At 34.9% G+C, this 23033-nt stretch overlaps 2 protein-coding genes across 6 annotated transcripts in view; one reads left to right on the top strand and one right to left on the bottom strand.

Annotated features, from left to right (window-relative positions):
* FAM227B (family with sequence similarity 227 member B) overlaps positions 1-23033 on the bottom strand; it is a 197941-nt gene that overhangs the window by 56873 nt on the left and 118035 nt on the right. The window lies entirely within an intron of this gene.
* FGF7 (fibroblast growth factor 7) overlaps positions 11608-23033 on the top strand; it is a 57667-nt gene continuing 46241 nt past the window's right edge. The window contains exons 1-2 of one of the 2 annotated variants that reach the window (XM_060618592.3): positions 11608-11887; positions 12651-13027. In XM_060618592.3, the coding sequence (XP_060474575.3) occupies positions 12742-13027 (286 nt within the window). In that variant the 5' untranslated portion in view covers positions 11608-11887; positions 12651-12741. The remainder of the gene's footprint in view (positions 11888-12650; positions 13028-23033) is intronic. The other variant, XM_060618593.3, reaches the window with a different exon arrangement.

Here is a 23033-nt window from a genome sequence, read left to right as displayed (position 1 = left end):
CACTGTCACAGGGTCACTGGAGGGGTAAGTGAAATTGCAAAGTGCCAGGCAAGATAGGAGCATGGAATGAAGAGCAGAGAGCATGGTACATAACGCTGGTACTTGGTACATAGGCTTCGCTATCTTCTCACTCCCACAATGCTTTGTATGTGTCCTTTAGCTTGTGGGCTCTCAAAAATGAACTGCTAATGAGAAGATGGACTCATTTTCTATATTTAGTTTTCAAGATTTCACATTTGAAAGAATAGGTTTCCAAATATTAATTTGCTTTAAATGATTACCCATACAAACCCTACCTCCATAAACTTTACCTTAAAAAATAAAAAAGCCTGCCAAGTAAGACTAGATGAACAGCTCTTTCAAAATCATTGGATAAAAGTTTTAAATCGCCAGAGGTTGGGGCACGTGAGTGGCTCAATCAGTTGAGCTTCTGACTCTTGATTTCTGCTCAGGTCATGATGCTGGGGTTTTGGGATCAAGCCCTGCATTGGGCTCTGCATTGAGTGTGGAGCCTGATTGGGATTCTCTCTCTCTCTCTCTGCCCCTCCCTGCACTTTCTCTCTTTCTCTCTCTGTCTGAAATAAATAAAATGAAAAAAAAAAAAAATCACCAGATGGTGGCATCATTATGGGTTATTATTTGAGAATTGTCTTCTATAATATGAAGTTATTCTCAGAGGGGTATGATTAGAATATAAACCAGATGTATTTTTCAAAACTTTATTGAAAAAAAAGTATAAAAAAGTAGAAATTTAATATGAGGATGACCTAAGGAGTTTTCCAGAAACTTGAAGCATAAGTATGATAGAAAAAGCATGCATGTGTGAATGTATGAGCAAGAAAGAGAGAGGGGAAGAAAGAATAAAAAATGTGGAGGAGAAAAGTGAAGGCAGAAATGGAAGGAGGATGAACAGGATAAGGAACAGTTTCAGAATTCCAAACAGTACAAAAAATTTCTAAATCTCTGTAAATATTTGGTCTCACCAACAAATAGCATAATTTAAATTTACCTGTAAACTAAGAAAGTTAAAAACAGGACAAGATTGTCTTTTAGGTCTAAAGGGAACAAATTAAGCACTAAGATAAGCACTTTTTGAAAAGAAAAAAGTCCCCCTTTAAACTTAAAATATGACATGTTCTGGGTATAGCAAAATAATCCAGAAATTTTCTATTTTTCATCCCTTCTCTTGCTTTTCAAGGGGTAAAAACAACAACGCTTCTGATGCTTTTGATTTTGCTTCTTGGTTTTACATTTGATTATATTAGAAATAAAGTATACTTATTACCACAATATGTCAACATCTTAAATGGAATAAAATGAAATGGAAGGCATGAAAAAGGCAGTCAAAGCAAGGGAGGAGTATGTTAAAAATAATTTCATTACCACTTATGAATTAGTCTTTAATTACCCCCTTAGCTGTACTAAGAACTAGAATTATTTCCTTTAATTTTATTTATTGAAGGGAAAAATAATAAAATGTTATCTTTAAAAAAAACATCCTATCTTAGAATACTTTTAAATATGGTAAAACTTCATTCATTTGGAGTCCCTTAATTCAAAATTTGTTACCATTCATATTGAATGTGGATTGAAATTTATCTTTTTGCCTTGCAGAAATTTCCAAGATAGTGCAAATTAATAAGATAAATCAGTTACCATGGGAAATTTAAAAATATTTAAGAAAAAAGCATTTTTCAAGTATCTTTTAGTACTTTTCTATTCACATGTGCAGATAAGCTGATAAACACCATATTTTTGGTATTGATTCAACTAAGCCAGGTAACAGTTTGATTTATTACAAATATATCACTTGGCATTTCTTTTAAAATACACTATAATTTTGGGTTTTCACTAATTCAGCACCTTTATAAATTCATGATATAATGTTTCTGACTTCCAAGTTACTTAGGCTAGGAAATCAAAATTATAATCATGCGTAGCCAAAAATTCTATTACAAAGAAATTAGTCTTGTTTTATTGTTCTTCTGGCACTATCAAATGAATGATACGGTTGTCCTTTTTTCTCCCCCAATTAACCTATTTTTCTTGGCATTCGGTGAAAGTTTAGTTTTTAATATATTCTTTTCATTGTGTAATCTGTATGCTATCTGAACAACTCTAGTCCAACATTTCTCTATTAGCATATTTTTTCTAAGAAGGAAATATAGGATATAGAAGCAATTTTCTTTTAGGTAAAATAATGAGAGGTGCTAAGTATTGATTTGTTTTAAAAATGCCAACATTATTTTATTTTTAAAGCTATGATTTACTGTGCGTTTATTATTCGCCAGGCACTGTGTTGAGCACTTTATAGTCATTTTACATTATCTCATTTAATCCATTAAACTACAAATAAGGTCAGTCCTACTTTAAAGATGGGAAAACTGAGTCTCTTAAAGGTTTAATACCTTGCTCAAAGTCCTATTGTTAGTCAGTGGTGGAAATTGGATTCAAGTCAGGTTTATTTGTTCCTCGAGTTCCACCATGTTATCTTCCTTGAAGAAAGGATTATATCCACTGCTTCAGGAGCCATGTATTGGAGTAAATCAAGCAAAAAGAACTAGTTAAAGTGGGATGTGAAGATGACTTTGGCACTTGAGATGACGTAAGATACCTAGGAGACAAAATAGGGCTCCTTGGTCACAATCAGTATGGCGTGAATGCCATATACTTCCTAGGACTGACAGAGAAGTAGGTTCTGAGAATGCTGGTAAAGGTAATAGACTCGCCTTGCTTAACCACTAATGTGTGGGTGTATAATATGAGAGAATATTATACCTTCTGCAGTCTGGGATGCTAATGTTGAATGATCATTGGAGGAAACTAGGTCAAGTTTTGTGATAGAGTAGAATATTGATTTAAGTCATGTTTTGCATAGCTTCAGTGCCTCTTTTGCATTTCAGTATGTGAACTCAATTTATTTAACCAGTTCACTCTTCACAGATTCCAGGCATTTAGTATCTATATATTTTGTTCTCCAACAAGTTTTTGCTGTAACTAATCGTTTTTCTTGGAACTTCACCATCTGTGGAACCCCCAGTTAGATTCTTAAGTTTGGTATCACATCAGTCATGGTACATTGCATTGGAGAAAACCTAAGCCTACATATCTCATTTTTAGCATTCAAGGTCTTCAATGGTGTTCCTGGTCTTCCTGGTTAACAAGATATGAGCCAAGATCTGTTGTTGAACCTATTCTAGGTACTGTTCGTGCTTCCACACAGATCTATACCTGGACTGATGCTAAAATTGTTTGCTTCCATGCATCTAGACAGACTGCTAGAATTAATATAACTGAAAAATAGATAAGAATCAAGCTATTATCTCCATACTTCTCCCACTTGAGTCAGCCATTAAGTTACAGCTTTATCAGTCTTCATTGGTCGAGTGTTTGCTCCCTGTTGGCTGTAAATCATTCATAGATTTTAAAGCCTATGGTAGGACAATTTGTAACTGTTTTCTTAATTGGATGTACTTAATTTTCAAAAGCCATTAACAAAGCCAAGTTTAACATTAACAGCCTTTTAAAAAAATTCCAGAGTGGGTACATTGGAGATGGCCAGTAATGCTGTTCTGTGACGAAATTAGTGTCATCTCGCCTTTTACTTCTCGGTGAGATATTAGTGTAATTAATGTGGTAACTTAGTTAAGTCTGTAGTAAATAATTTATTTATTTATTTATTTATTTATTTATTTATTTATTTATAATACTACTTAACTTTATTTATTTATTTATTTTTAAATTTACATCCAAATTAGTTAGCATATAGTGCAACAATGATTTTCAGGAGTAGATTCCTTAGTGTCCCTTACCCATTTAGCCCATACCCCCTCCCACAACCCCTCCTGTAACCCTCAGTTTGTTCTCCATATTTATGAGTCTCTTTATGTTTTGTGCCCCTCCCTGTTTTTATATTATTTTTGTTTCCCTTCCCTTACGTTCATCTGTTTTGTCTCTTAAAGTCCTCATATGAGTGAAGTCATATGATTTTTTCCTTTCACTGACTGACTAATTTCACTTAGCATAATACCCTCCAGTTCCATCCATGTAGTTGCAAATGGCAAGATTTCATTCTTTTTGATTGCTGAGTAATATTCCATTGTATATATATACCACATCTTCTTTATCCATTCATCCATCGATGGGCATTTGGGCTCTTTCCATACTTTGGCTATTGTTGATAGTACTGCTATAAACATGGGGGTGCATGTGTCCCTTCGAAACAGCACACCTGTATCCCTTGGGTAAATACTTAGTAGTGCAATGGCTGAGTCGGTTGTAGGGTAGTTCTATTTTTAGTTTTTTGAGGAACCTCCATACTGTTTTCCAGAGTGGCTACACCAGCTTGCATTCCCATAAAAATGCCAACGTTATTATTAAGAAACTTCTTCCTCAGTACCTTAACCTATATTTTGACAACTTTAAAACCCGTTTATGGCTGAAATCAAACCATAAAACTGTTTTAGGGTTTTACAATAACATAACTCAAGTTTTGATTGCATGGGGCCTACAATAGTTTGAGTGTCAGAGACATTCTTAATTGGAAAAAAGAGGGAGGATGACCCTTAACATTTTCATCAAAATACAGACTTAATACTGCCTGCCATGAGAAAAGCTTTCCTTTTGCACCAGAGTTCCTTAAAAAGAGATTCTGTTTCTACTTCCACATTTTTGTGGTAATTGATTTATAAGATGCTTACCGGTTCTCATTTCAAGGGAGTAAGAGGTCCAGTTCCCTCTGATCCAGACTGAGTTTTGGGTTATAGCATTCCTCGTAGCTAAAATTTCTAACTGCCTGATTTTCCCATCCATTACTCTCCCAGGTTTCTTTGGTTCCACAAAATGGAAACACTATTTATCCTGTTGCAAATGTCAGATAACTGGGATTGAACGTTGACAGCTCCTTGTCTTTCACATAATCTATCATTGAGCTTTGTCTCCAACATTTATTTGCTCACTTCCTTCACTCTCTTCTCCACCATCCTAGTCTAAATTATATCATCACCTCCAACCTGAGTACAGACATAGCCTCCTCTTAACTGGCCTCCTTACTTCAACTTTTGACATTCTCCAAATCATCCTCCATGTTTTCAGAATGATCACAGGACTCAGTGATTATAACCCATTATATTTAGAATTGAACCTAAAATTCCAGTTGTTGGTATCAAAAGCCCACATACATTGGTTGGTCTCATATCACCCAACTTTCCCTTTGTTCACTGTGCTCCACTTATACTGTCACCTTTCAATTTCTAGTATACACCAAGCTCATTTTCACCTCAGAACTTTTGTTTTCCCTGTTACCTTTGCCAGGAATGGGCTGCCACTTCTGATTTCTTCTTATCCATCAGATCTCAGCTTAAATGTTACCTTGTCAGAAAAGCCTTTTGTGCCCAGATTTCAACAAGCCCTTTCTTCCCTTTTCATTTGTGTTATTTGCCACCATAGTAACCTATTTATTTCTTCCTCTAATATCATCAGAATTCTTTTTATGTACTTATTATCTGTCCCTTCCTCCATAATTCGAGTTTCATGAAGTCAGGGACTTTGCTTATCTTATTGAACAGTGTATCTCTATTATATTTGCATACTATGTAAATACATGGTAAGTGATGATTTGAATTTGCTGAGTTAACAGAATAAATAGGATCAAGGATTTTATTGTATCATTAAAAGCTCAATACGGAAAATTTCAAAGGAAATATCTGATTATTGCTTACACGATTCTTGGGTCCCTCATGAAGACTGAAGATATAAGAAGGAAGAGAGACAAAGAGAGAGAGAAAATTTGTAAGGAGTATTTCTTCTCTATTAGTCCTTTCCCTACCAAGAAAACAAGTGGGGAGCAGGTATACCTCCCTTCACCCTAAATCAAGTGAGAGGGTCTAGTGTTTGAAGACTATAGAGGACTACTGAGGATATTGGGAATAGTGGTTTTCATATTAGAAAAGAAGACTAGAAAAAACAATTACTTGGCTTAGTATATGAAGATGATAATTCATAAGAAGAAACAGTTTTGGAAGAAGTTGTGGTGGTAGAAATGATAACTTTTGGAAGTGATTAGATGAATAAAGATTGGACTAAGTATGATTAAGTTAATATTAAATACCATTGAGGGAAAAATTTGAGAAATATTTAAAGATGGCAAGAATGTTTAGCTTGAAGAGAAGCCTAAGGAGAAATATTAACCTCTTCTCTTAAGTATGAGTTATCTTGTTAGCCAACAGATTTATAAGAATCTGTAATTTAATGGATACCTGGCTTTTCATGGATGCATCTTTATACTAAAAATGTTTAACTCCATAACTTTCTTCTCCTTCTTTGCTATCATAACTATCTTTATTCTGCTTCCTTCTGCTACTTCTGAAAAGTTCATGTGGTGCTAAAAAGCCATGGTTTTAAAGCTAATGAATTAAAAAAAAAAACAATTTTGTTAGCAACCCAGTAACATTTATTAAAGATTTAAAAACATTTTTTGTTGCTAGTTTTCCCCCTTATTTTCCTGTTTTGCTATGTAGACAGAGAATATGGAACCAAAGAATGATGACTTAAAGCAAAGAATGTAATAACCCTAATTGCACAGGGTCCTTGTTGTCTTTCATGATATTCTCCTAGGGGTGAAGAAAAATTCTCTCCCTACCCAGTATAAAGCTTTACAGCTTTTCAACTGTTAGAATGGCACTAGGCTGTCAAAATTAGGCACTAATATATAGCACTGAATCAAGGAGACTGATTCTTTGCTAAAGTTAAGCATTAATTTAAGTGGAGTCAAGCCAATTAAGAGTGAATTATATAACTTCATTATATAGAAATTTCCAAATTAAAAAAAAAAGAACTCATAATAACTCTAGATATCTTTCTCTAGGTCTAAAGTTGCATAGTAATTTGGAAAATTAATAACACATTTTTGAGAACTTTAGCTTTAGATTAGCATTTCAGAGAACTTTTTATAAATATAGAATTAAATAAAACATACATTTTTATAGACTTAAGAGACACAAAGAGTCAAGTTACATTTGTAAACTGAGATATTTATACAGCTGAGTCAGAGGCACACCACAATTTTGAACATATGACTCAGACTTTGTACCCTTATGTACAATTAGTTTTAAAATGTTAGGGCATTATGCCAAGAGTAACCACAAAGTTTACAAAGCTGAGGATTTATAGGGACCCCAGGCTTGCTCAATTACTTCTGAGATTTTACTCCTGAGTTTAAGCCACTATTTTTGACCAGGTCCATCAGATTTGGAGCAGACACACCTATACTCCAGCTTCCTATTGCACTTAGAATAAACCCAAACCCCTACTACCATGACCTTCAAAGTTCTTCATGATCTGGTCCCTGCCTACTTTTGTTTCATTTATCTATCACTATTTTTCCCATTGCTCATACCTGAAGCCATTCCTGTTCAAGGAAGCTTAAAATTTATCTCTTTAGACAGGCCTTTCCTACTTAAAGTAGGAGCCTCTACCCATTTACCCCCATCTCCTTGAATATCTTCGTTGCATCCTAATGTCCACCTCCCATTTACTCACACGACAGATATACATGTTTATGTTTGTTCCCTCACTGGAATGCATACTCTGTAAGGTCAGAGATCACTTCCAGAACATTCACCATTGTATCTCAACATCTGGCACCAAGTAGCTATTTGATAAATATTTGTTTAGTGAGTGGGTCAAGTAAGTAAGTAATGTTGGTTGTACACAGCATGATCCAAATTTAGGATCCATTTAGGCCCAATTTGGGCCTTAATTAATGGAATGGAAAAAAAAATTATGGAATGGGACTGACAGGAGAAAAGATGAAGGTTTATCCACAGTGTGATGATAGCTGTAGAGGAATGCAATGGAAACAAATCTTGGACCATAATCTCAAATATGTAAGAAATAACATATAAATTTATGTTTATAAATCAACCTTGCATTAACTTTGAGAATGTTATCCCCTCCCCACCCCAAGTAAATAATAGAGGTAAAAAACTTAACCTCTATTGTTCCTGGGTTCCCCTCTTCTGCCTCAAGATGGTGTTGGATTCAAGGACAAGGCAAGGGATTCTGATTTTTGAGTCATTTGTCTACTCTAGTTACTTCTGGGTGTTCACTGACTCTGTTCACACAGTTCCTACAAGTATGGGCTTCCTGCTGCTTCCAGATTTCTTTTTGAAACATGGGAAATCTTTATGAGGGGTACTTATGGCTCCATCTATTTAGACACATGAGGCAGTCCTTGCTCTCCTTACTCCCTGGAGCTTTGCTGCTTCTGCCGTGTGCTATGGTGTTTCTAGATATACAGGAGCTTGGTCCCCAAATAGACTTTTATCTCCCCAGTCTAAGGACTCTAACTTTCCCAGATTGCTTCCCAAAGGCACTCTGATGCTTCCCTTCCTTTCAAGGCACTCAGCAGAACCCTGTGAAGTGGATTCAGACTTTATCCAAGTCAGGAAGTGTATATGACTTTTTTCTCCCACTTCTTTCCTTTCCATTTACAAAGTTTGGCTATCTTTCTGACAATATGGAGAATAGAAAAATAGGACAAATGAACATAATTTAATATTACATAAGCTTATGCTAGTAGGAGTTAAACAAATTTGAAGTTAAAACAAAATAGAGCAGGGAGAGTGGTTCTGTTCATGTCACTCTTCTTAACATACTATAGTGGTTTCCTATTGCTTTTAGGATGAAGATCAAACTCCCCGACATAGCCCAACAGGACCGTGGCTACCTCTGCAGCCTCTTCATGCACCACAGTCCTTCTCATTCTCTGTAATAAAACAATATTGGTGTTTGTAGCTTTTCCTTACAGTACTTGTCCATGATAGTCATTTCCTTTAATAAGATGAGAAACCCAAGGGATAACTATAATGAATGCCATTTTACCTGTCAGCTTAGTAATATACTATACTATACTATATTAATATACTATATTGATAATATACTATATTGAACAAGAATCATACTTCTGTACTGCTAGTGGAATTATAAAATTAGTACAACTTCTGTGGAGGGTTAAGTTGGCAATATCTATCTAAATTTTATATATATGGACAAATTCTGGATATTGATGCTACAAATATATTTGCACAGTAAAAAAATGACACATTTATAACTTTATTCATTGTAGCTTTTTTTTTGTAATAGAAAATGACTGGAAAAAAATTAAATGTTTATCAATAGAAGGCTAGACAAATACATTGTGATATACCCATTAATGAAGTACTATGTAGCTGTAAAACAAAATGAGGAAATTTACTAAATACTAATGGGAAGACTTTCTATTTTTATTAAGTAAAAAATGCAACATGCAGCATATTGTCTATGGCATGCTACTTTTGTATAAAAGGGGGAAAAGTAAAAAATATATATGTGTATATATATATATATTCACACATATGTATTTAACTTGCCTGTATATGCATAGAAAACTCTGACAAGATACACAAGAAACCAATAACAATGATTGTCTATACTTTTTGATAAAGAATGGGAGCTAAGAGGATGCAGAACAGGATAGGACATAAAAAGGTAAAATAATGAAAATATTTAATGATTGATGTTCCCTTCTATTGATTACATTATACATACTTATGAATGTGACATGGGTTTAAAATTATTGAAATGCAAAATTCATTAAACAAAAGCTATTTTCTATCATTTACCTCTTTGTGAAATAGGGATATAACAGAGGTTGCTTAAGCAAAACTAGATGGTGAATAATCATACTTAAACAGCTGTTAATATTTTCATGATATTTGTTGAAATAGATCCTCTGTATTCTTTTTACATATTCTATCCCCATATCAAACTAGGCAAGTATCAGGCACTGTTTCTTAAAAGACTTAAATACAGTTCACTTGTTGAGATTAAGCCACTCATTAATACTACCGGGATTATATTTTCAAATCACAGAGTACAATAACATCTAATGAAGGTAAAGTGAAGAGATCACAATTTTATACTTTGTTTCCAATTTTACAGTTAACTCTATCTAGCAGATTTTAAGGAGGCCCTAGCACTCTTTATCAACAAACTGTCCATCTCTTTTATTTAAGTCTTGAGCATTGAATTAGCAAATTTTGACTTCTAATCTGTTGATTTCTTAGTTTAAAATCTGTAGGGTCAGTGTGGAACAGATGGATTTAGTAGCTTCTGAAAATCCTTACATGTGAACTGACTGTTAACAATTTTCACTTTAGAAGGAATATTCAAGTTCCAGGAGTTCTGGCACTGCTCTTTATTGTTGCCTATGGAGGGATGGTTCAGAACACAGCAACATCATACTTTCTTTCCTTCTCTTCTTCCTCCATTTGGAGAAATACATGATAGAATTTTCATCTAGCTTTTTCAACAGATGCAATTAGAGAAGGTTCCATGCTCCTCTGCTCTAATAAACTTACAAATTTCAATATCTGATGCCTAAAGAGTAACTTGGTACATTTAACCTATTCCATGCTCTGGATTTTGTTGCCCAAAAGCAAGGAGATTACATACACTATAATCTGAAAGGACTTAATTTTCTTTTCCTATTTGGTCTACATGCACCACCTGGTGGTAAAGTAGTGCATTTCAAGTGGGGTGTGTGTGTGTGTGTGTGTGTGTGTGTGTGTGCTGGGAGTATGAACATGGGAAAGAGAATTTCAATATACATTCCTAAATATTGAATTAGATTAACAATGCAATCATTTTGCAGCAAATAACTAATAAAATACTGGGCCACTACTATATTTATAGGCCAGAACAGGAAATAAAGGGGAGGAAAACTCATGCTGAAAAGTAAAATAGCTTTCTCTTAACTTACATTAACTATAGCTCTTATAATTCATCCCTAGAGTAACACTTATTTATTGTGCTAATGTTCTTACTGAGGCAAAAGTCAAACATTGATAACCATTGTAAAACCATTTTATTTATTTTTAATTTTTAAGAATTACAATTGTTGAAAGTATGCATCTTCTTCCTTATATTAGTAGTTAGTATAAGTCCAAGTCATAGAATTTTAAAACTACAGGGCACCACAGACTAATGCACTATTTTTACAAATGCAGTAATGTAGTAGCTGAGACTCAGAAATGCCAAGTGACTTGCCCAAGGTCATACTGGTAATTAGTGGCTCAGCTCAAATAAGAAACTAGATGTTCTAAGTTTCAGTCTAGGAATATAAAACATAAAAAATATACTCATATACAATGGTCAAATACCTCTGCATGAAAAGATATGCCCTTGACTCAGCTACACAGTGTTTCAGAGCACTAAGATGTGAGTTAATAAACACATATTAGTTTTATTCTAAAATTCTGAGTACAAAGAAGTAATAGGAGAAATGCATGTATCATAAAGCTATGGAAAAGATTTTCTAACTAGCAAAAATCCCTTTTATATATATGTTCAAAGGAATATTTTTCAACTTATATACAACTGCTACGTTGTAAAGATGGTGTAAAAAATTCCTTTTCCCCTTTTAACTGTTTGAGAATCGGAGATCTGTTTCTACAGAGTAGGTACCCACTGGTAGATTTAGTCATAAACTATGTTCATAGCTCCCTCTCATGACCATTGAATGAATACTATATAAGCCTCTTTTATTCTTGCTGTTGTATTCAACTAACAGCTCACTGGTTAAGTTTTAATTGCTTCCAATGAGGTCAGCAAAGGTATTTATCGAAAAGCCCTGAATAAAAAGGCTCCACACACACACACACAAGCATACACGCTCTCACACAGAGAGAAAATCCTTTTGCCTGTTGATTTATGGAAACAATTATGATTCTGCTGGAGAATTTCTCAGCTAAGAAATAGTTTGTAGCTACAGTAGAGAGGCTCAAGTTGCACAAGGCAGACAACAGACATGGAATTCTTGTGCATCCAGCTGTTATCAACAGAACAAGTAAGTTACTGCTATTTGTTTTTAAAAATAATGCAGAGTGGATTTCTAGTAGTTTACTTCTTTCTCTTGTTTTAGTGCTGAGGGAAAAAGTAAAGTTACCAGATTTTTGAGCCTTGTAATTATCTATAGTAATTATGCTGTAGAACTTTTACATATAGTTCTCCAGACAATACTGGCATTTAACTTGAGAAATGTGGGTAGTTCAAGAGAAAATAATTGATTAACCACAAACATAAAAGCATACTATAAACAAATCTAGGGAAAGCGTTTATACTTTGTTAGTAGTAATTTTAGGACTTAATTTAAATCAATAGCTCTAATTGCAGGATGTTTCTTACCAAACAGCAATCAGAATAAATGGTACAATCATATTCTGATTTGTCTCTAGTAATGTATAACTTTTCTAAATCTACATATAGAGAGATAAAGATGTTGACATCCTCTGTGAAAGTTGTTTTAAATGTGCCTTCACAGTACCAACTACACTGCATGTTATAATACTATTTACCCACTAACATTTATACATACAATGTTTCATCTTCCCCTGCCTCCCCTCCCTATTCCTAATGTCTCCTGGCAAACAGAAGTCCAGTAGTAAACAGTGTCGCAGCAACTGAACTTAGTGCAACCTGTTTTTATAAGGAAATACCAACTGAGAGTTATTTAAGGAGGAATCCTGTATTGTTATCAGGAACTAAAAGGATAAGGATAACAATTTGGAAAAAAACAACTACTCTTTCTTAAATCAATCTACAATTCACAGATAGGAAGAGGTCAATGACCTAGGAGCAACAATCAACTCAAGATTTAATTTTCATTATGTTATTCATGAACACCCGGAGCACTACACTATAATGCGCAAATGGATACTGACATGGATCCTGCCAACTTTGCTCTACAGATCATGCTTTCACATTATCTGTCTAGTGGGCACTATATCTTTAGCTTGCAATGACATGACTCCAGAGCAAATGGCTACAAATGTGAACTGTTCCAGCCCTGAGCGACATACAAGAAGTTATGATTACATGGAAGGAGGGGATATAAGAGTGAGAAGACTCTTCTGTCGAACACAGTGGTATCTGAGGATTGATAAACGAGGCAAAGTCAAAGGGACCCAAGAGATGAAGAACAACTACAGTAAGTAATGTCTTTTATTTATAGCACTGCTTATGAACCTTAATCTGTGAAAGAACCATTTTTCAAGTGACATGCTTTCTTACTTTTCTTTTTCGATTTTTTGAAAAAAAACCCCTATCATCTTCTAATTTCTCTAAATTGGGATCGTTGAACTATGTTTCCAATAACATCTTCTGGGAACAGGTCAAATCTACTAATATTATGGTTGGAGCTGATAACCCAAGCCAATTTGAAAATATAATCCCTATGTCCTATGGTCAAAATGCTTGTAAGTTACGCAAAATATAAATGATATTATTCACACTGAGATGGAAATCACTGTCCTCAAGCAAAACTCATTAGGAACTCTAAAAGAGTCCTCAGTAAATGCTCAACAAACACTTATTAGTGTGAGGAACAGAAAATTCATTTAAAAAAAACAATTAGATTTTCTTTGAAAGAATATTTCTGTGGTGTAAAATACAGAATCTGTGCTCAAAAATGCTTTCAGGGACTTGTGCAATTGTGAACAGTTATAAAACAGAAGGGAATCTGTCCATCTGTTCATGTCAGAATGAGTTTGTATTAAGTTGTTTGTTTAATTTACCTAAGCAAGAAAATAGGTTCCTCCTAACATTTTCTTTAAATCTTCCATGCCATAATTTTGTGTTACCTTAAGAGAAATGTAAATGTGAAGGAAGAAATAAAAGTGAGTTGCAAGAGATGTTAAGTCCATGATTTTCTGTTAGTGTACCTTACATTTTCTCCAAGAATTAGTTATTTTTGTCCTATTGAAATATCAGGGTTGGATTTGTCATTTAGAAGTTATGATGAACAAACAATTTCAATAGTATTAAATTTAATAAGGTAGAATATTGGATATAAATAGTAAGAATTTAAAGTCCCGGAATGAAAATAAATGGTTTGTATTACTAGCACTTGAACAATGTTATTATCTTATCATCTTATAATATTATGTATATTAAAGTCAATTGAAAAAGAATGCCTGGGGATGATGGTGTAAACATTTGCTTAAGCACTTGCAGTGCATTTTGCTTAAGGCTTGCAGGGAGTACTTGAAACTTTTGTTGCTTGTTTAATGAATGGTTTTTAGGGATTTTTTAAAAAGTTTATTTATTTTAGAAAGAGAGCAAGAGCGAGCAGGGGAGGGGCAGAGATAGAGGGAGAGAGAGAATCCAAACAGGCTCCTTACTACCAGCACAGAGCCTAATGCAGGAACCATGAGATCATGACCTGAGCTGAAATCAAGAGTTGGACGCAACCGATTGAGCCACCGAGGTGCCTTGGTTTTTAGGCTTCTTAACTAACGAGCCAATAAGTGGGAAATTGGGGAATTATATTTCCAATATGAAAATGAGAGGATCTTCTTTTTAAATATAATTGATATAGAACACTAAGGCCTTTTTAATGGATTTTTAATAGCTATAGTTTAATTATTACTGGTATTAGTAAAATTATCATGTTAGTCTTGGAAGATTGTTCTGATTATACTAAACTTTAGCTGAAGAAATTACTATTTGGAGAAAAGTTCTGTGGATAGCCACTTCTATATGAGCAACAGAATTTGGATTATAATCAATTTATTTAAAAGTTATGAGATTTATCATGAATAATGGAACCTGGTAGAAGAGACAAGAGGACAGAGCCCAGGTGGAAGTTATGATGCATAGGTCTATTCCCTATCTGTGAGTAATTTTGGAAAAATTTTTAATTCTTTCCAATTTTCAGTTTTTTCATCTCTAAGATATGGGGTATATACAGATGATCTCTAATACACTCACTAGTTCTTACAGTCTATTCTATTCTAAACCATAACATAAGTATGAACAGATGTAAGTACTCGTTATGTAATTATTATATACTTTGAATGAGATAAGTGAATATTATCTCCATTATAAGATGAGCCATCGGAACTAATTTGAAATTGTACCAATATGGTTATCAAATCTAAACACTGTGTAGAATTCTTCTACATGGCCACTAATTCCTTTTGAATGCTTTTGTCAAATAATGAAAAAGTGAAAAATCCAGTGAAAAAGTAAAATCCAGTGAAAATGAATAGCATACGTAATTATTTGGGATGAAAAATATCTACAACTGGGATGCATTCATATATGTGTTTTATTTTGTGTTAAAGTTTCTTAAAAACCACTAAACTCTGGCATTTGTAGGCATACACAAAATGCCAAAGTTATTTTATATCTGAAACACAATTTAGCATTAACCTTGAGTAACCATAAGGCCAATTTGGCACACCATTTCTCCTCTATTCTAATTCTACAGTGAAAATGAAAGAGAGAGAGAGAGAGAGAGAGAGAGAGAGAGAGAGAGAGAGAGAAACTCTTTCTGTATCATAAATAGAATGCCACAATACCAATGTTCATAAAGACATGATATGTATTATATAGTCTTCACTTCTATAAGCTTTTCATAGGCTGTATATATAAATATACTTTCTTGATATGGTGAATTCTCCTGGAAAGGGAAGCTTTCAATGGGATCCTTTAAGTAAACCCTAAAACTGTTGTCAGGTTGTGTTGCTATCCTCTTGAAGAAGGGGTCAGTCAGGCTTAACCATAGTTAAAAAGAAGCTAATCCACAATTGTCAACAGGAAATCCCAAGATACAAAAGTAATTACTTCATTGAAAAATATGGAGAATAACTTATTAGAAGAGAATTCTGATAGTCATTTCCTGTTATTTAAAGGGCAGCTTTACTAATTTTAAGTGTGAATGTCCCCTACATAAAACATGCAAATTGACACATGTGAAGTTGAAGCTACTGTATCCAGGTACAAAGGAAGTGCTCAATAAAATTTGTTTAAGAAGTCAAAGAAGAACAAAAAACTTGAAATTATAAATATGAAAACTATTAACATTCTTCAATCATTAACTGAATGAATGAACAAATGAACAAGAGATATTTCCTTCCTATTTAAAATGAGAGTAAAAGGTGATTGAATTGTCTACTGGAGTAAAATGCAGCAGAGTTCAGAAAGTGTGATACATCAGAATAGCACTTTGAATTTCATTTTCAGTGTTCTGATCCCATAAATTTGTTAGCTGGTTGTTAAACGCCTTCTGTGGAGGTCTTTTAAAATGGTATAGATTTAAATGTCTTAGATGATAAAATTTTGCGTGAAAAGTTAGATGTCAGCTGTGTGAAACATAATTGTTCTCTGAGTTACTATGAGGTCCCCACTCTTTTCTCGTGGCTTTGCTTTGGATGAAGGGGAAAATTACCTGATGATATTAATAGGTTTTGAAGGACTGCTTACTTCACTAGCAGAAGGATAACTCCTTCATAAAAATGTGATATTGCTAAGAAAATGGACTGGGGTGAGTAGAAGAGGTTAAAAAAAATATATGGGTATATAATTTTGTTTCTAAAAGACTGGGTTGGGTAGGTAGATGGAAGGCCTAGAGGAAGACAAGGGGAGTGGTACGGAGCTGGATATGACAGCTCATGTCTCATTTTTAAGGAAATTTTAAAAATTACTGAAGCTATCCTGGGTTGTGAGGATCTCACTTCAGTCTTAATTATAGTGTTGTCTTGTGAAATATTTTAAATTTAGATTAGAAGGACTAAATTGCAGGAAAAGCACACCAAGCAACCCAATAAAAATAAGCCTTGTATTAGTAGACAGATAAGTAAGACCCAACTCTATAAATGTAGGAATTCATGAGAGGCCAGGAGATGCTGGACCACATTTCTGACACTGAGGAGAGAGGAGGTGTCACTGGAGAACTGGTCCTCAGATTGCATACTGGTCTCACCCAGGAGGCAAGAAAAGTCTGTCTTCTCTGATGATTCCACATTTAGCCTTGCAGTATGTTTCTAAGAAATGCAACTGGAACCTAACCTGAACTAATAATAAGGGTAATAAAAGCATAAAATGCCCAGTAATAACATCTTAAAGGGATTTGTAATGGATGGTCAACACTTCTACTGCTGTCATCAGAGCTCTCCTCTTGGAGACAAGGTGAAAGGGTAAATTTAGATAATTTTTCGACCAGGCATTCCATCAACAGACAGAGTCAATCAGTCCACACCTGACAGAAATAACACTGCTGTTTAAGCTGGGACTTGAGGTGCCAAGTGAGAGATGGCAGCAGTGCACTGGGCAACTGTCAACCGCCCTGCAAGGCAGATGCGGAACAAAGAACCTCAGTCCCTCAAGATGATTTTCTTGCGAGGCAAGAACTCAGTCCCTCAAGATGATATTCTTGCTTTTGGTGTTCAGTTACTCTTCTCAACAATGGTCAATATCACCCATTCCTTTTAAGAAGAAATCCTTAATTGTGCTAAACCACTGATTCAAGAAAAAGTATGCTTCACTTAGTAGAATTAAGCATTGTAAGTTCCATAGCAAGCAAAGAGTTAGCCATTCTGAAAGCTAGCCAATGATTTGGCAACATTCTCTTTTGGATTGTTAGACTGTGACGGGATATGGCCTAACAATTGGCAAAAAGCAAATAAACACAGTGTTGTGGGATTTGACTTTGGCCACAGAATCTTCAGCAATCCAGTTGTCAACAATTCTTTGGCTAAGATCCTACTCAGCACAAATCTCTGCTAATAGCTAGCGAATATACATACCACCTCTAAATATGGAGACAGTAAACTTGCTTATGCTCCAAACAGCTCTTAGCCATTTATCTAAAAGAACAATATTTCACATTATCAAAACAAAATAAGAAAACCAGGGCAACCACCTTAAAAAAATAGACAATGAGGAACATATCTATGGATTTGACCCACAATCTGAGAATTACTGACAAAATGGTACCCTGTAGAACTGGTGGCTTGCATTCCCTTGAGTAAGTTAAGTTGTCAAGACCTGAAATTAGGGGAAGATGGATAAACTGCTGGGGAGCAGATTTGGAAATATTAGCTACCCTTTGAGAATTCTAATAATAAAGATTATTTTTCATTGTATAGTTTTCCTCATTTTTTTGAGGGGGGTGGCTAATACAAGTGTCTGGCACTTGCAAAATTCAAATAATTTATTGCCACAGGTGTATCTCTTATTTAATTTGTAAATCCTTATTTGAACTGACCATCATTTTCATTTATATACCAACCCAGAGCATATGAACATGTATTTTCCTCTGTAACTCAGCTGTATTACAACTCTTTAGCCTACAGTTTTAGAGCATTCAGAGACCCAAGTGAATTGGAGAGAATGCAAGAAGTCTGCTTTCAGATATATAAAAAAATTCCCTTTTCCAAGTTTCCCTACCTCTCAGCCTTGGCTAAATATTATAATCAGCTAGGGAACTTAAAAAAAATACTGATGCCAGGTTCCACCCACAAGGACTCTTATTTAATTCATTTGGGGCGCAGCCTGGGCACCAGGAATTTTAAAAGCTCCCCAGATAATTGTGACATGCTGCCAAACCTGAGAAGCCCTGGATCACAGTGAAGGTTCATGCTAGATTACTGGGAGACCACAGTTCAATTAAGTCAGAATCCTGAGTAGGTGGGAAAGACTCAGGCATCGGTGTTTGTTAAAGTGTTCTAGTGATTTTACTGTGCTGATGAAGTTAAAAAACCACTAGTTAATGGGACCAAGGGTTCTAATTCAGCCTGGATCCCCTCAGGTGTCCCACGATTATTTTGGAACCCCGGGACGGCTCCATAGTTAACTTACACCCTGGAGGATTTCAAAATGGGCCTATCAGGAATGACTGTCTGAATTATGCATTGAGGAAGTTCTTCCGGGTCCATTTGACCTCTCTGACAAATCTCTGTGGCTCCAATATTTGGTGAACTGGCCTGGAAATGCATGTGATGACAGGTCTGTAGCTACTATGTAAAAAGGCTTCTTTGGTGAATGAGTTCATCGCAGGGAAGAATAGGTCCTGTGCCACAGTCTCAGAATGACAGGCAGATCTGAATCTCTTCTGACACTTTCAAGTGGTGATGCAGTAGGGGACCTGGAGTACAGACATCAAAGCCAGCTTACTTGGCACTTAAATGAGCCACTTATGACCATGGACTCGGATGTCCCCAAATTAGGCTCTCACCTCCTATGGCCACCCCACAGAGTTCAAGGCAGTGATTTAAAGAGACAACCTCAAGTCTAGAAAACCCAGGGCAGGAAGAAGCCAGAATCCTACAGGGTCTATCCAGATTACTGAAAAGGATATGAAACTAGAGGTTTGTTTTCTGTGTAAGTTTGGGATTAAAGTAAGCTTTCTTTTATTTCTAAGGATCCTAGCTTTCTTTTTCTGTATCAAAACTTCTGGTAGCACAGTAGCTTCTTTTACATGACTGTTGGAACATAATACTTTTCTATATTTTAATTTCACATATGGCACACAGAAGAAAAGGCAGAGATTGTGCATATCTAAGTAATATGGAGAAAAAAAGAATTCATTAAATGAAATGGGCTTCCATACAAATTCCTTACTTTTCTGAACCATCTCCAAACTTTCTTTTTTTAAAAACACTTTATTGAGGTATTTTGACATACAAAAATCTGTACTTATTTAATGTACACAACTTGATGAATCTGTACATCTGTGAAACTATGACCACAGTCTATGCCATAAACATATCCACCACTTCCAGAAGTTCCCTCCTGCCTTTTAATTTATTATTATTTTGTGATAAGAGCACTTAACATAAGATCCATCTTTTTAGTAAATATTTAAATATGCAATACAACAGTATAAACCATAGGCACTACACTACATAGTATATCTCTAGGACTTATTCACCTTGCACAGTTGAAAGTTAGGACCCTTTAACTAATATCTCTCTATTTCTCCCTCCCCCAAACCCCTGGCAACCACCTGTCTACTCTCCACTTCTATGAGTTTGACTATTTTAGATTCCTTCTGTAAGAAGTATTATGTAGTATTTGTCCATCTGTGTCTGGCTTATTTCACTCAGTATAATGTACTCCAGGTTCATATCCAGTCTTTCTACACACAAAATAGGTTGGAAAATGAAAATCCTCTGCCCTTCACATGGTTCAGAAAGCCACATTAAAGAGTCACTGAACACTTAACCGTTTCTTGACCAAGACTTATATCTACATTTGAGATTATATCTGCCCCTGACTTAGGTGGAGAAGCTATACCTAATTTGCTAACAAAGCAAATGTCATTAAAGCTATTTACCTTAGTTGCACAAAAGGGTTTGTGTAGTAAAATATAAAGACAAAGGGATTCGGATGAGGAAGCAGATAAATGAATTATCTAATATTCATGTCCAGGTAAAATTTGCCTTTACAACATCATTCTCAGAGGTGAAAGGTGTGATGTATACTGGGGAGAATTGGCTCTAGAGATTCTCTGACTGTTCCAGTCAACTTCCCTGCAGAAGAACGTAATCACTTCTCTTGGAGTGGGCATGAGTACTTGCTACAACCATTAGCTAGTGTCCTTCTGAGAATAAATAGGATGACAACATCTTTGCAAACAGGAGAAGAAATAGGCAAGAGAGGAAAGGAACAAAGGACTTCATATAAAAATAAATGGATTTTGCGTTTTATTTTTTTGAAGATTTTATTTTTAGGTAATCTCTACACCCAACATGGAGCTTGAACTCACAACCCTGAGATCGACTTGTACTCTTCACCAGCTGAGCCCTCCAGGTGCCCTAGATTCTGAATTTTAAGCTTAGGGTGGATTTAAACACAAAGGATCCTCGTAAAATATGGCTCTGTTATCTTTTTTTTTTTTGATGCCCTTAAGGAATAAGGGCAATGGGATGCAATAATGGATAAGACAATAGTGAGAGAATTTCTGAGGTCAAAACAAAACTAAATAGTGTACAGAGGGGTTGAAATAATAACAGATTATTGCAGATGACACTCAAATAGCAGGTTTGAATCCATTAAATTTGTGCCTAAAATTGTAATAATTTTTGTTTATTTATCAGGACTATACTCAAACTCAGTCTATATTTATGATTAATACAAGACAAATTAGGTATATTTCAATATCCTTAAATACTATACTTATGCTAAAATTATCATGTAATATTTTGTATTTATTTGCATATTTGAAATTTAGATGTAATTGTAGATAATGTTGAGAAAATGCTTTGGGATCAAATTCAGAATCAACTCAGGATGCAGATTTTTCTTAAAGCAGCAATTCCAAATTTTGTTTCTTAGAACACTAGTGTCCCTCGAGATATTATGGTGTTGTCTGCAGCATAGTTTCTATGGCTAATTCATTGGGAAATATTAGGTTACATAAAGTTGAGCAAGTTTTCACAGTAGAAATTCTCTGAGCCTAATTTATACTAATATAAATTGCAAAACTCCAGGAGATTCTGTATGGTTTCTCAAACTTGTTTGACAACAGAATACACTGCTCCTGCCCTCCAACTCTCCCCTCTGATTTAGGTAAAACATTCAAATTTCATTAAATTGCAATTTGAGAGTTATTGCCTAGGGATCTCTCTATGGTGTAGTGAAGAACTAAATCAAGCTTCCACTCAGCTGTTTGTTCCAAATAAAAAGGCTACAAAATGGACCTGAAGCAATATTTTAAGAATGACCTTGAACCAAGAATTTGTGCCAAAGTCAGGAGGCTGCATATGATTTTGGATAAGTAGGGTAGCATTTTGGGTATAGATGTAAGCTAGGCTGAAATCCAAAGATTTGCCGTGAGATTTAAGCTTAGCTTGAAGCTCTTTTCTGAGTTCTGGGCAGTTTAAAGGACCATTTTCATAATGTGAAGTGATGTCCAGTACCTATTATTTGCAACTAGAAACTGACCAAAACATTTCCCAACCATTAGCCTAAAAATGTTTTAGGATTTGAACGTGATTGAAGAATTCTTACTTATGTACCTAAAAACAATAAACTTTGACTTTTAGTAGCTAGAGCCAAAGTTTGAAGTTATTCCAATTGCATCAATAAAGAACAAGTTTTATTTACTGACCAAAAACTATTTAGAAATTTTAAATTTAGCATAACCTGAAGAAGTGCTAATTTAATGAATTAATTTCAATACCCTTTGAAGAGGTCACTTATTGGAGACGTTAAATAGAATTGCCTTTTCCAGCCATATGTAGCACATTTGCCTTGTCTTACATTTCTGTCTCTTTGCATTTGGCAATGCCACTAAAAAATGTAAGTTCTGGAAAGATAAGCATCATGTCTTACTCTTCCTTTTGTCTCCCAGTGGTAGAGGAAGATATATTTTATCTTAAGCTGTCACACATCTAAAATTAATTATGGATAAGAAATTGATTACTAAATGATCATGAAAATTTAATGCAGGCAAGAATGAAAAGTTTTGCTGAAATAAGACTAGTACACCTCATTTCCCTCTTCTCTTGTATTCTCTAATATTAAAAAAAAAAAGTATTGGCCTCTAGAACCTATTTGACTTCATGTTTTTCTAGGTAATTTCAAGGGATGGGTGGAAAAATTTTATTGTAGAGGCCTATGATCTAAGCAGGCCCAGGTAGCTGGTAATACTGGAAGGATGATTGGCGAGGCATGCTCAAAGCATCTAATTATTTTCATCTGACTGTCAACTAATTCCTGCATATCAAAAACTATATGCAGAAAACAATGATAATTAGTTGATATTGGTTTAAGGAATATCTGCATGCAAAGGAGATACAGACAGGAAAAGTCTTTAAGAATTAAGTGAGCTGTACTAGTAAAAACAAGCAGTGGGCTGATAGTTTTTGGATAGGGAATCTACTTAGTAGCACATCTAACATTGATCCTGGACTCAGTGACTAGTGTTGAAGGGAGGACAGGACAAATGCATAGGGAGAGAGAGGTGGGGAGAAGTGGAAAGTTGGTGAATACACTCTCACTTTGTTTTAGTGCCAGTAGCCTGATCCTTGGATAGTCTTCTGGTGTTTTACAGTGTCTCAAACTGTACTTCTGATAAGAGCCTGGTCAGTCTGGTTCATATTGAGGCGTCTCTAGGCAGTGGACAGTTTTCTCCCTTGTTTGCATGAATAGTGAAGACATCATACAAAACTATGAAAGATTGAGGTCTTCACTTTTTTCATTCTTTT

Source organism: Panthera onca, chromosome B3 (assembly GCF_046562875.1).
Source record: "Panthera onca isolate mPanOnc1 chromosome B3, mPanOnc1 haplotype 2, whole genome shotgun sequence".
Lineage (NCBI taxonomy): Eukaryota > Metazoa > Chordata > Mammalia > Carnivora > Felidae > Panthera > Panthera onca.
Note: the sequence above shows the minus strand (reverse complement) of the source record. Positions and strands in the feature narration are given on the sequence as shown.